The sequence below is a fragment of the Engystomops pustulosus genome, chromosome 4, assembly GCF_040894005.1.
Source record: "Engystomops pustulosus chromosome 4, aEngPut4.maternal, whole genome shotgun sequence".
Classification (NCBI taxonomy): Eukaryota; Metazoa; Chordata; class Amphibia; order Anura; family Leptodactylidae; genus Engystomops; species Engystomops pustulosus.
In genome coordinates, this window is record NC_092414.1 from 154,137,881 (window position 1) to 154,151,246 (window position 13,366).

General features: G+C 39.1%; 1 protein-coding gene across 1 annotated transcript in view; it reads right to left on the reverse strand.

Annotated features, from left to right (window-relative positions):
- The window catches only part of UNC13C (unc-13 homolog C), a 330,670-nt gene that overhangs the window by 226,966 nt on the left and 90,338 nt on the right, over positions 1-13,366 (reverse strand). Inside the window, exons 6-9 of the mRNA XM_072148188.1 lie at positions 10,518-10,596; positions 8,441-8,446; positions 3,367-3,438; positions 868-1,087 (exon numbers count right to left, since the gene is read on the reverse strand). Coding sequence (XP_072004289.1) covers positions 868-1,087; positions 3,367-3,438; positions 8,441-8,446; positions 10,518-10,596 — 377 coding nt within the window. The remainder of the gene's footprint in view (positions 1-867; positions 1,088-3,366; positions 3,439-8,440; positions 8,447-10,517; positions 10,597-13,366) is intronic.

Genomic DNA, 13,366 nt, shown 5'->3' on the forward strand with positions numbered 1-13,366 from the left:
CAAAAAATGACACCACCCACAGCTCCGTACACCAAATTATAAAAAATTTATTAGCGCCAGAAGTTGGCATAATCAAAAAAATAATTTTTGTACAGGAGGTTTTCATTTTTGTAAATGTATGAAAACATTATAAAACCTATACAAATTTGGTATCCCCTTAATCGTACCGACCCAAAGAATAAAGTAGACATGTCATTTGGGGCACTGAGTGAAAGACGTAATATCCAAGCCCACAAGAAAATGGCGCAAATGCGTTTTTTCACCATTTTCATTGCATTTGGAATTTTTTTCCCGCTTGGCATGGAATATTTAATAAAATAAAAATTTAAGGTACAGTATGGTAACATTTACAGTAAAATGGACGATGGTAATGTTGTTGTTGTATGCCTTATGTTTATGAGCGACAGTTTTCCTGCTATATACCTGCATGTCATAAGAATTTAAATTAAAAAAAGGACCATGTTAAATTCAAATCTGTTTTTTTTTTTATTTTTACCGGTGTTTTGTATGCGTTGGAAAAGGGGTAGTCTTATACGGCGAATATATCTTAAACTCTATATTTTAACAGGAAAGTAGGGGGGTCGTCTTATACACCAGGTCGTCTTATACGCCGGAATATACAGTAGGTATTGCTAAACTAATTCTTACAATTCTAATCAGATATTCCCTTAAGTACCCTGTGCTATGCATCAATGAGAGGTCAACACCTCTAAGCACACAAAAGAGTATTCTTAGGAATCTGACATCTGTATGATGGTTAACAGAGCAGGAATTCTTAGTCTAGTCACTGTTAAATTAGAGTAGAACTAATTTATGAACATAAAACACAATCTATAATGATGTGAAATATAGAGATGTAACACTTACTTTGCAAGCAGTCAGCATTAAGGAGGTCTTGACATTTTTCATGACACTTGACGCCACACTCTGTACACCTCATGCCCTGTCTTGCTATTCCCCATAGTAGACCTTCACACTCATAGCAGTATGTTGGTGTTGTTGCAGTCCATACTTCAAAATTGTGTGGAGTGGTAGATGATATTGGGTAAATAAGAGCTTGTAGTGTCTTCTTGAAAACATGAGATTTCTGTTAAGGTAAGAAAACATTTGAAACAGTTATAGGATATTTGGTAAATATTGTGGAGAAGAATATGAAAAAGAAGCAGTTTCTTAAAGGAAATCTACCACCAGGATGAAGGATTGTAAACCAAGCACACTGACATAGTGGTGTGTGCCCCCTCTGACAGGATCCACTCTTCTTTAAACTTTTAAGCCCTTGTTTTTTTAAAAAAAAAGGCTTTACAAATTATGCAAATGAGCTTGATGGGCTCCTGGCTCCATTAACGGCTATAGAACCGGAGCCCCTCAGGCTAATTTGCATAATTGTTAAAGTCTTTAAACAAACAGGGACTAAGAAGCTAAGAGCAGATCCTGCCAGAGGGTGAATACACCAGTATGTCGGTGTTCTTGGTTTACAATCCTTCATCATGGTGGTAGATGTCCTTTGAACAATCATCATCATTATGGCATTTTACTTTCCATTAACCCCTTAACGCTCTGCGCCGTAGCTCTACGGCGCAGAGGTATAAGGGATGTATGAAGAGGGCTCACGGGAGTCCTCTTCATACAGAGGTGGGGGTTTTTGCATATTGCACAAAACCCCCACCGCTAATAACCGCGGTCGGTGCTTGCACCGATCGCGGCTATTAACCCCTTCAACGCCGCCGGCAAAGTCGCTGGCGGCGTTTAAAAGACGGTGGCGCGCGGGCGCCGCCATCTTTTTTCCGATCGCCACGCCCCCGAAAGTCATCGGGGGGCGGCGATCGGTTGCCATGGTAGCCTCGTGTCTTCTTTTGACACGAGGCTATCTGGCAGCTGCAGATTCGTTACAATGAGCCAGTGGCTCATTGTAATGAATGTGCTGCAAAAATGCCATATATTGCAATACAGAAGTATTGCAGTATATGGTAGGAGCGATCTGACCATCTAGGGTTAATGTACCCTAGATGGTCTAAAAGATAGTGAAAAAAAAAATAAAAAAAAAAGTTTAAAAAATAAAAAAAATTAATAAAATATTAAAAGTTCAAATCACCCCCCTTTCCCTAGAACGGATATAAAACATAATAAACAGTAAAAATCACAAACATATTAGGTATCACCGCGTCCCAAGATGCCCGATCTATCAAAATATAAAAACGGTTACAGGCGGCGGTGACCTCCGAGGCGGGAAATGGCGCCCAAATGTCCGAAATGCGACTTTTACACCTTTTTACATAACATAAAAAATGAAATAAAAAATGATCAAAATGTCACACAGACCTCAAAATGGTAGCAATGAAAACGTTGCCTCATTTCGCAAAAAATGACCCCTCACACATCTCTGTGCGCCAAAGTATGAAAAAGTTATTAGCGTCAGAATATGGCAAAAAAATTTTTTTCTTTTTTGTACACATTCGTTTAATTTTTGAAAATGTATTAAAACACAATAAAACCTATATAAATGTGGTATCACCGCGATCGCACCGAACCAAAGAATAAAGTAGGTGTATTATTTGGAGCGAAGAGTGAAAGTCGTAAAAACTGAGCCCACAAGAACGTGATGCACGTGCGTGTTTTTTTTCAATTTTTCCACATTCGGAATTTTTTTTCAGCTTCGCAGTACATGGCATGTTAAAATAAATAACATTACGGGAAAGTAAAATTTGTTACGCACAAAATAAGCCCTCACACAGGTCTGTACACGTAAAAATGAAAAAGTTATGGATTTTTGAAGTTGGAGAGCGAGAAATGAGCCGGAAAACCCTCCGTCCTTAAGGGGTTAAACATAGTTCTAAAGTAAAAAGTGTTTTGTCTGCAGAACTTGAAGAAAATCTACCATCAAAAACTTATAGATAGACTGTGGTAGTTTTCTGGCCTACTTCCTTCTGAACTAAACTGATTATGCTAATGAGAAGGGGAAAACTCTGATTATCATGTACAGGCGGTCCCGTACTTAAGAACACCTGACTTACATACGACCCCTAGTTACAAACTCTGGATTTTGGCAATTTACTGTACTTTAGTCCTAGGCTACACTAAACAGATATAACAGTTATCACAGGTTTCTGTAATGAAACTTTATTGTTAATCCTGGTTCTTATGACAATCCAACATTTTTAAAATCCAATTGTCACAGAGACCAAAAAAACTGACTCGGGTTACAATAATAAAGTATACAGTTCCAATTTACATACAAATTCAACTTAAGAACAAACCTACCTATCTTGTATGTAACCCAGGGACTTCCTGTATCTTAATTTTTGATCTTTTAGACATGACCATTTTTGTCCATAGGTATTTTTTAATCTTTCCTAAAATATATCTTACCAGTTCTTCATTGTTCACAGAGGTTCGGATAACCATTGCAAGAGATATTCCAGCTTTCCGTGCAGCAAGTGTCTGTATCAATGTTAAAGACATTATATTAATATAATGGAAGCAACTATGAGTTTAATAAATACGTTAAGAGCTGCAGTAACCATCCATACATACCAACCATCCATACTAACAAGAAACTATTTAAAATATAACAGATGAAAGTCTTTGAAAGAGACTCAGGTGATGTATAAATAATGGTTAGGTTCTATGCTTTCAGCAACAATTTTCCCTAAGGGGTAAAAGCAGGGGCGTAACTAGGAGAGGCAGGGCCCATAGCATGCTTCTCAATAGGGCCCCCATCCTACTTATAAAATATAGTTATTTCTATACTCACACATGCGACTTACAATCACTCATCCATACACTCATGCGCACACAAGCGAGCAAAGACACACATACAGTGGCATATACAAACGTACAGTGGATACACACATCACCGATACAGCATATATACATCACGTATATGTTATATTCATACAATGTGCAGCATAATATATATATATATATATATATATATATATATATATATATATATATATATATTAAGGTGAACATCTTCCTTTGTAGTGTGTGAGGTCAGATGATTGGGCCCCCTGACACTGTGGGCCCCATAGCAGCTGGTTTGACACCTGGGTAAAAGACGTCAAAAGGGTGGAGTTTAAGATTATTTATTAGAATCTAGAGCAAAAATAGAGCAAAAAAGGAGTAAAGTGCATAGTTTTTGTTAAATGTACATGATGTGATTTAAATTAAGAGCAAATGTGAACTTATAGAAACTAGTTCCAATGATGTCTCTTATATCCTTGGAAGGAAGCATGATACCGGGTGGTGTACAACTAATAAATTGGATAGGCGAAGAGTATGTGACTCAAAAAAGAGAAAACATAGTATTGGGGGAGATTCATTATGCCTTCTCCACCAGTTTTCTGGCAGAAACGGAACATACATGTTCCTCTCCCCTCAGTTTGGACATGTCAGAGCAGGGATTGGGGCAGACAGGGCTTGTTCCACCCCTCATTGACCCATCAGTCTTAAGGAATTCCCCCATAAGGTCAAAATAAACAAAAAACAAATGAGCATACAAGTATACAATAAGTGAAAGTATTCAGAAAGAAAAAAAACTATTGTGGAAAACCAGCAAATGCAAAACTGGGCTGATAAATGTCATGAGGAATGTATTGCTGACAAGAAATCACCAATGCACTAGAGAACTGAAGACTGTCAGCAAGTGTATTGCTTAAAATGTGTGGGAATGCATATCTTCTCAAAAGAAACAACTCTATTGTCAAACTGTCATTCTGTACATGAAAAATGAATCAATTTGTGCTGTGTGGGGATATAGTCATGCACGGTAATATGGTCAATCTCAAAGGGGGCACTTTAGAGGATTATTGTAAATGTATAGAAATATCATTCTTTGAGATTTAATCGGATCTGCTGTAAAAGAGCACGAACAATGAACATATAATAGTCATGCATATAGAGCTGCAGCAAGGGTCACAAGCTCACAGGATTTTATGGACTTTATGGAGTCAATACACCTACTATACCCTGGGTGAGCCTAGCCTTGTAAGCACATTATTCATACACTACCAGAAATCTCCCTTCTTCTCAGGTACTGCACTGATTAGATTATAGCCCTTTCACTTTTTTTATATAAAACCCTTAAAGTGTTCAGTATGTGAAAAATATTGGCAATTGGGAAACTTCCACTCTACTTTTGAAACGAATATATACAGTTACTTATGTTATTTTCAGAATGGTGTACATAGCCTCTAAAGAAGTTACAGAAACCCAATGAATAATCATCATTCTCTATGTAGTACAGTTTGCTGCATTTAGGGGCAGATCAGGCACTTTGGGGTTTTGTCTTGAGGCCCTACTAATGTTGAAATATGTCCCCTAACCTAGAGGGGGGGGGGGGACTAAACAGCGAGGCAGAGGAGAGGACCATTATACAACCTCTTGTGTCAACCCCTCATCCTCATAGTCTGTAAGCTCTTGTGAGCAGGGCCCTCACTCCTATTGTTCCATATGACTGTTTGTTCTTTGTAATGTAATATAGTTGTATATGTCCCCTATGATTTGTAAAGCGCTACGGAATTTGATGGCGCTATATAAATAAAGATTATTATTATTATTATTATTATTATTATAGAGTTACATGGCAAAACAGCATCAAGTGGTGGACATCGAGGATGGGATTTTCATGCTCTTCCCTGGTGCCGAAAACCAGCTGTTATTTTGGTTTGGTGGTCCAATGAATTTGTATCCCACCGCCTAGAGCCTCCTCATACTCCATATTTACTGGAGTAAGAGAGACATAGATTTTTCTCCTATTATCTGTAGCATCTGGATGAGTATTGGCCCTCTCTGCACAATGCTTGTTCTTCAGAGGACAGTGAGGTAAAGACTAGGCCAATAAGTTATGTAATCTAAGGGTTCCTAATTTTAGATTATTGATTAAGTTATATCCTCAACTCACAAAGTGACCAAATATTGGGAGGAAATCAATAGAGCTGACAGTTTGGACACTTTATTTTGCAGAGGAAAGCGCCAATCTATGACTGCTCTAGTAAAGAACGTTTACCAGTAGAGATGAGCGAGTATACTCGTCCGAGCTTGATGCTCGTTCGAGTATTAAGGTACTCGAAACGGCTCGTTGCTCGGACGAGTATTTCCCCTGCTCGAGATCGAGCATTTAATTAAAAAAACACAGTGAAGAACAATGAAGAATAGAATAAAAACAGTGAACACTGTGAACACAGGATCATTTAAGTGAAAAACACAGTAAAGAACACAGTGAAGAATAGATTACAGATGTTCGGCACATCTGCTTACTTGTCGGAAGATACGCGCGGAACGGTGCGAACAAAATAGTATGTGAAGAACAATATATATGTGTGAAGAACACATTGAAGAACACGGTGAGCAGGACAGAGACACCGGGGAGCAGCACAGAGACACCGGGGAGCAGCACAGAGACATCGGGCAGTGGCACGGAGACATCGGGCAGCGGCACGGAGCGGCACGGAGACATCGGGGCACGGAGACATCGGGGCACGGAGACATCGGGGCACGGAGACATCGGGGCACGGAGACATCGGGGCACGTAGACATCGGGGCACGGAGACATCGGGGCACGGAGACATAGGGGCACGGAGACATCGGGGCACGGAGACATAGGGGCACGGAGACATAGGGGCACGGAGACATAGGGGCACGGAGACATAGGGGCACGGAGACATCGGGGCACGGTGACATCGGGGCACGGTGACATCGGTGACATCGGGGAGACTTCAGTGGAAGAAGAGCAGCGGATCCCGGGACAGCGTATCTCCCGACAAGTAAGCAGATGTGCCGAACATCTGCAATCTATTCTTCACTGTGTTTTTCACTTAAATGATCCTTTGTTCACTGTTTTTATTCTATTCTTCACTGTTCTTCACATCTGCTAACTTGTCGGGAGATAATATATGCGCGGAACAGTGAAGAATAGATTGCAGATGTTTGCATACATCTGCTAACTTATCAGAAGACATTCTTTTTCAATTAATTAACACATTTTATTCCCGAACCATGGTCCCTTTGAAAAATGTTCGAGTCTCCCATTGACTTCAATGGGGCTCGTTATTCGAGACGAGCACTCGAGCATCAGGAAAAGTTCGTCTCGAATAACGAGCACCCGAGCATTTTAGTGCTCGCTCATCTCTATTTACCAGTTTACTTTCTGTAAGTACAGCATTGCTTGCTCCAGGGGGTGCTCTCAGAATAGTAAAATGTTCCTCACTTCACCTTTTAACAAACTGCAGAAATCAGTATTCCAGGAATAACACTGTTTTTGGTAAGTATGTGACCTGCAATCTTTATTTTCTAGCAGCTCTCATTTTTTATCATTCTGCATCTGATACAGTTACATGACACCTTCTCTGTGCTGCTGGGTGGGAGCCAGGGTGCTGTGCTGATCAGTGACTAGGACATGGTCTTATGTATTTCAGAGGGCTACTACACACGACTGCAAATTATAGAGCAGGTTCTATGCCTCCCTGGGCAGTATCTTTCCATTGTCATCAGCACATGAGTAGCCTTCACATCTTGAAGATACATGAGCCGCTAACAATGGACCAAGTATTTCAGATACAGGCAATTGTTTGTATACAGGTAGCCTTATATGGAGCCACAGACACAAATTATGTATTGTGTTCGTGAGGATTGTTATATATGCATTATCATTCACATTTTTATCTATATATTTTATTATTCCTTACTTTGTTAAGCCATGTTTTGTATAATATACATTACATTGTATTTTTTGGCTTTCTTACAGTTATATATGCAGAATACTTCTGTTTACGGGTGGGGGGGGGGTGTATCATGGCTTCTATGTACAAGCTGTGATTCAGTTACAGTTGTGACTATTCCTCACTCTATTCCGGTTCGGAGGGGCTGTGCCAGGTCATGGTGTGTGCTGCAGCAGAGTGAGGACATTCAGCTCTATGCCAGGTCGGGCTTGTATGTATGCACACCTGTGGCCTGGCTGCCAGAACCAAAAAGCATAGAACATAGAGAAGCCAGCACTAGGAGTATTATACAGGCTGTCAGTCATGTGTATAGGACTAGCTCATACACACACAGGCTGCAGGGGCCCCATAGAGGAGCCAGCACCAGGAGTGTCACATCATTATACAGGCTGTCAGTCATGTGTATAGGTGTATCTCATAAACACACATGCTGCAGGGGATGTGGCCTCCAGCACCAAGTATCATTATACAGGCTGTCAGTCAAGCATTGGAGGGTGTGGCTGTGCCTCCTACTCATGATGCAGAATATTATAATTACCCATTGGACCCATCTCAGGTCATTTGCATACCTAATTGTGTGAGTTTAAGGGAATGTAAAAGGACAATGTAAGGAAATATGAAAATATATTTAGTTTTGTGGATTCATTTGCCTGAATGTTTCTCTTTAAATCAAAATAAAATTGAACAAAAATATTTACTACAATATTTAAGATGGTACTTACCATTGCCTGCAGCAAATGAAATATTTAGAGGATGAAAAAAAACAGAAAAGTATTAGAGAAACAAAGTATATCACCATAAAGCCTAGAACTTATTTCTCTAGATCAATAAAACATAAACTTGCTGGTATAAAAGCATAAGAAAATGAAATGGTAAAGAAAAAAACATAAAAGACTAACTTTATTTTTTCATTCCTCTGACAATCAATAACTACTGAACAAACTGTGCTTTATAACTGTTTTATTGTTAACACAGTTGTGAACAAAAGGCAAGAAAACGTAACAATGGAACAAAAACAATAGATCCCAAATAATGCAATACATCCCAAATCACAAGCATTGCATGATCAATCATGCATCAATAATCAGCATATTATTGGGTAAACATTGAGGAAGGTGCTACGGTATACATTTCTAGAAAAACAGATTTTTGTGCTTTTGCTATGCTTTCGTATTGCGTTTTCCCCTGTGAATATACACTAAACACTTCAATGGAATAAGACACAGAATGTTATTTCAGTTTCCAAAGGAAATACATCCATGAAACATTGCTATGTATAAAAGGTATCTTAAAGTCAATTTGTCTAGTCTTCAATGTGACATGAATTTCAATGTAAAATTACAATGTTTGTGCTGATGCAGCCTAACGACTGACTATCACCTTGTGGAAGCTTATCACATCATGTAAAAGGAGTTTATGCAAAGTCACAGAGGGAATTATAAAGTAAAAGAAAAGAAAACAGTCTTTGAGTGACAATTTCTTTTAAAATAAATGCATTCAAGCACAGTATGTATTATGGGTCTCATATCAATCAAAGGCAACAGAAAGTGGACCATACTGAAATATGAGATACAGGATTGGTAGCTATGGGCTACTTCCTTGGGCAAGTTATAGTATATCTGAGAGGCCAAGGTATCCCTGCCCTGGTCCACTTTGTTCCTATCTTGATCTTTTTTCTAAAGTGGATCTTGGGGAGCAAATAGGTGCAAGGTCACGATGTTCATGGTGTACGCGTGTGGCATGATTTACTGACCACAATTATCTTACATGTACATGCAATGATGTAATAGAACTGTACAGGCCGAGGTGACATTCCGACATTACGTCCTATCTCCCATGTGGATCGGTACCCCTGCTTCTCTTACCGGGGGAAGCGGGCTGGGTCCAATCCTCCAATGTCAGCCCTGTGGGAACTCATGATGTCCTCTGAGAGCCGAACCCTACCACCAACATTTCCCATAGACATCTTAGGCTAGTTATTTGTATACAAAAAAAAAAAAAAACAGACTAAGGCTCATTTTGAGCCGAAACGCCCGTCGGGGCGGCAGTCATCCCCGGACATTGTGACCACCATCACCTATACGCGGTAAGGACTGGCTCTAATACCTTTCAATGTTTCTCAAACTTTTTCACTAGCATTTGGCTTTAAACACTAAGTACCGATGTGTACATTGATGGATCAATACTGCTATTTGCTGTATGCTGATTGATACCAGTCCTTCCTTTTTATCTAATGGTTTCATTACACTGTCCCCATGTCCGGGCATGACTGCCTTTTTCTGCTGTACACCACCTGACAACCCTGTCATGTATAATATAGCAATTTTTTAATTGTATGTTTTTTGTTATATGTATGCAAAAATAAAGTTTGTCAGTTTATTATCCTTCTATTGAAAACATTGTTTTGCCTCATTTCTTCCTCGCAATTTGAGAGGTACATTAGGTAGTCTCCTTCTCGTCTGATGTAGTTCTGCTATTTTTAATGCTTTTTGAATAAAAAGTATTTTTTTATCCAAGAAGAATAATTTATTTTAATTTTATGTTGCCAATGATCAACTGGTCTTTCCATGAGGCCTACTAGAGCTCTTAAAAACACAAGAGAATCGAAGAGCACCATTTTATCTTATTTTTATACCATTCCTCATACACGGCCATAAATAATCCGGAATTCCTTGTAACATAACATTCAAAAGACTTAAATTCACTAAACTCTTATTACACACTAAATGTTTCAGTAAATTTCAGTAATCGAGTAAAATGTTGAGGTAGTTTAATCTTCTTGGTAGAGCTGTAACTTACCACATCTCGGACAATGGGCAATGTTTTCTTTCTTCTAAGATCTGGCATACTGTCAATACCATAAAGCCCACTGCCAGGTCTGCAAGAAAAGAACAGCTTGACTGTAAAGTATATCATTATTTTTAATTGTAATGTTTACATTGTAATCATCAACTGTGAAAATGCCAACAACTGTAAGTGCGTTATTAATTATATGCATGCATAATCCTAAAATATTAACCTGTTGTGGTGTGTAAGACCTTACGTGGTAGCTGTTTTTAGAATTACACATTACTTCCTATCCACTAGGTTGGGGTTGGACCGATAGCGGTCTCTGGAGTTGGGGCGGTCATCAAGTAGACAAGGACCCCACTGGTCAGGTATAGGTGACTGAATATGTCTTTTTTAAAGACTTATTTACACTTGCTTATCATTAGGATTCACTCATTCCTCATCATAAGTCACAATGATATTTGGTCTGTATTAACAAAGACGTCAACTTTCAAAATATTATTCAGTGTTAGTTGTCAATTATACCGTTGTTAAAAACCGAGTCATTAAGCGGCTGGGTGATGACGCCCTCAGGCTGTTGCTGAATTATTAAGAAAGACTGCAAGAATTCTGAAGTTCACTACTGTATTTAATCTATTAGATGTGCACACATACATTTTGACCTCCCCTATATATATTATTTTATTATATTTATGTTTTTCCTCAACATATTTTTCACATTTTTAGACCCAGTATTCCAGACTCCGATATTATTTGCATTCCTATTTACATTACTGAGAAACTATGTGGGTCATATATTATGGGCCTTCAAACGGAAACAATTTTTGGTTTTTTTCTTTCTGCTCCTCTTGCACCTTCATTTATGAAGTTTTGGCGCCACAATATTGGTGTTTTTTGACCAACTGGACTTGTTCTATTTTTGGTCACACAACATTTTGGCGCCACTTGTAAATCCCACATTTTTGTGGCGTTTCTATTTTTCATACTCCTTTTTTGGCACAATCTGTGGCGCAAAAAAAGAGCAGCTAAAAGCTGGTCTAGGCAGTCCTAAATCAAGTCCCTGCCCCAATTTATTAATCCCTTGCACCACAAATTTACCTGTACATTCCACTGAAAAAAAATAGCACGGTTCCAGCACCACACTGTGCCCAAATTAATATATGCCCCTCTATGTGTCTTCCTTCTATATAATCCCATATTCTTTATCCTTATGAGTACTTCCTTTCCTATTCATATAATTTATGGTACATTATCAGTACCAGAAGACTAAACAACTAAAAAGTCCCCCCTAAGCAGTCACTTTGGATACAGGACCATAAGTGCCTAATGACAAATATAGTTCCAGGGTAATATTGGGCCATGAAATTTTTAGGCTTTTAGGTAAAAGGTAATAGGCAGCAGTATGCTTCTTTTACGTTATCCGTGGTCCCCATCTACTGTACCCCAGCACCAGTACACAACTGCACTTGCATGCCCCGCTTGTAGCAGTACACATGCAACATAAATCACATAAAACTGTAATAAAAGTGACACTATCCACATAAACAGCTACAGACCAGTGCCCACTGAAGAATATTATGGTACTCTTGTAAACTTTTAGTCATATAGTAATAAAAAAAAACTATATATTTCTGCAGAACATATTAGGCAAACAGCGTAAAGTCATTTCTGCTACAATAGCATGACTCCATGCTAACACCTCCAGTTTGATTAATAATATAACTTCTTACAATAAAACAATAAGGAAGCATGTAGGGAGGCATTACCCTGTGCCATGGGGATGTTACTCTAATGCTATCTATCTTGCTGTTATGATTTTTGCATTGTTTATGCACACATATTTTCTGCTTTTGGTAAACTAGCATAGAGAAAAGAACCCTGATACGGAAATAAGGTACATCATGGAGCAATCTGCCACAGGCAACATATTTCAGATGTGCTGATCATAGTTCTGTTCTTAGACTATTACTTTATCTCAAGGGTCAAAAGGATGAGTAATTTTAGAACAACTTGACTAAATGAACATCATCTAACGTCCGCTTACTTCTTCTCTGTGTTAATAATAATTCTTTATTTATATAGCGCACACAGAATTCAGGAAGACACAGGAAACAAAGGAGCGTCTGGGAACACTGGAGACACACAGGAGCGTCTGGGAACGCTGAAGACATAGGAAACACAGAAGCGTCTGGAAGCGCTAAAGACACAGGAGCATCTGGGAACACTGGGAATGGCTTTCACTTTAACAGGAACCGCTTTGGGAAGCGAGGCATGCTGAAGATCCCGCGAGGCTGGAAGAGATGTGCCAGATTATAAGGGCTGAGCCGGATTAGCCAGTTTAAGGCTAGGAGAGCAGGCGCTCGTGCGCTAGTCGGCGAACCAGGAGCATTGGAGAGGTGAGTCTGGCCCGGGGTTGCTGCGCCACATGGAAGGGAATGGGGGTACGGATCGCGGGTGACAGTAGGTGTCTATGGCATAGTGAGTGTGTTCATGTGAATGTGTGTAGCAAAGCTGAGTGTGTTGTGTTTATGTGTGACCAACAGGGAATTTATTTTTTCTTTATTTGGATGACAAAATCTGGGGTTCGTTTTATGGTAAATAAATACAGTATTTGAAATTCATCAAAACTGATGTTGAAGACAAATTTTTAGGTAAAGAGTTGGAGCCACATATCTACTGCAGTCCCCCAGTGGTGCATGTCATACGTACACAGCAAAGTACAGGAAAAAATGTTTTCCAATATGTGAAATTAAAACCACATTTTAAACCCATGTAAACCCCTTAAATAAATTGAATGGGCAAAATACACGTAAAGAGACACATACTAAAATAACTAACTACCATGCTTTGTGAAGAAT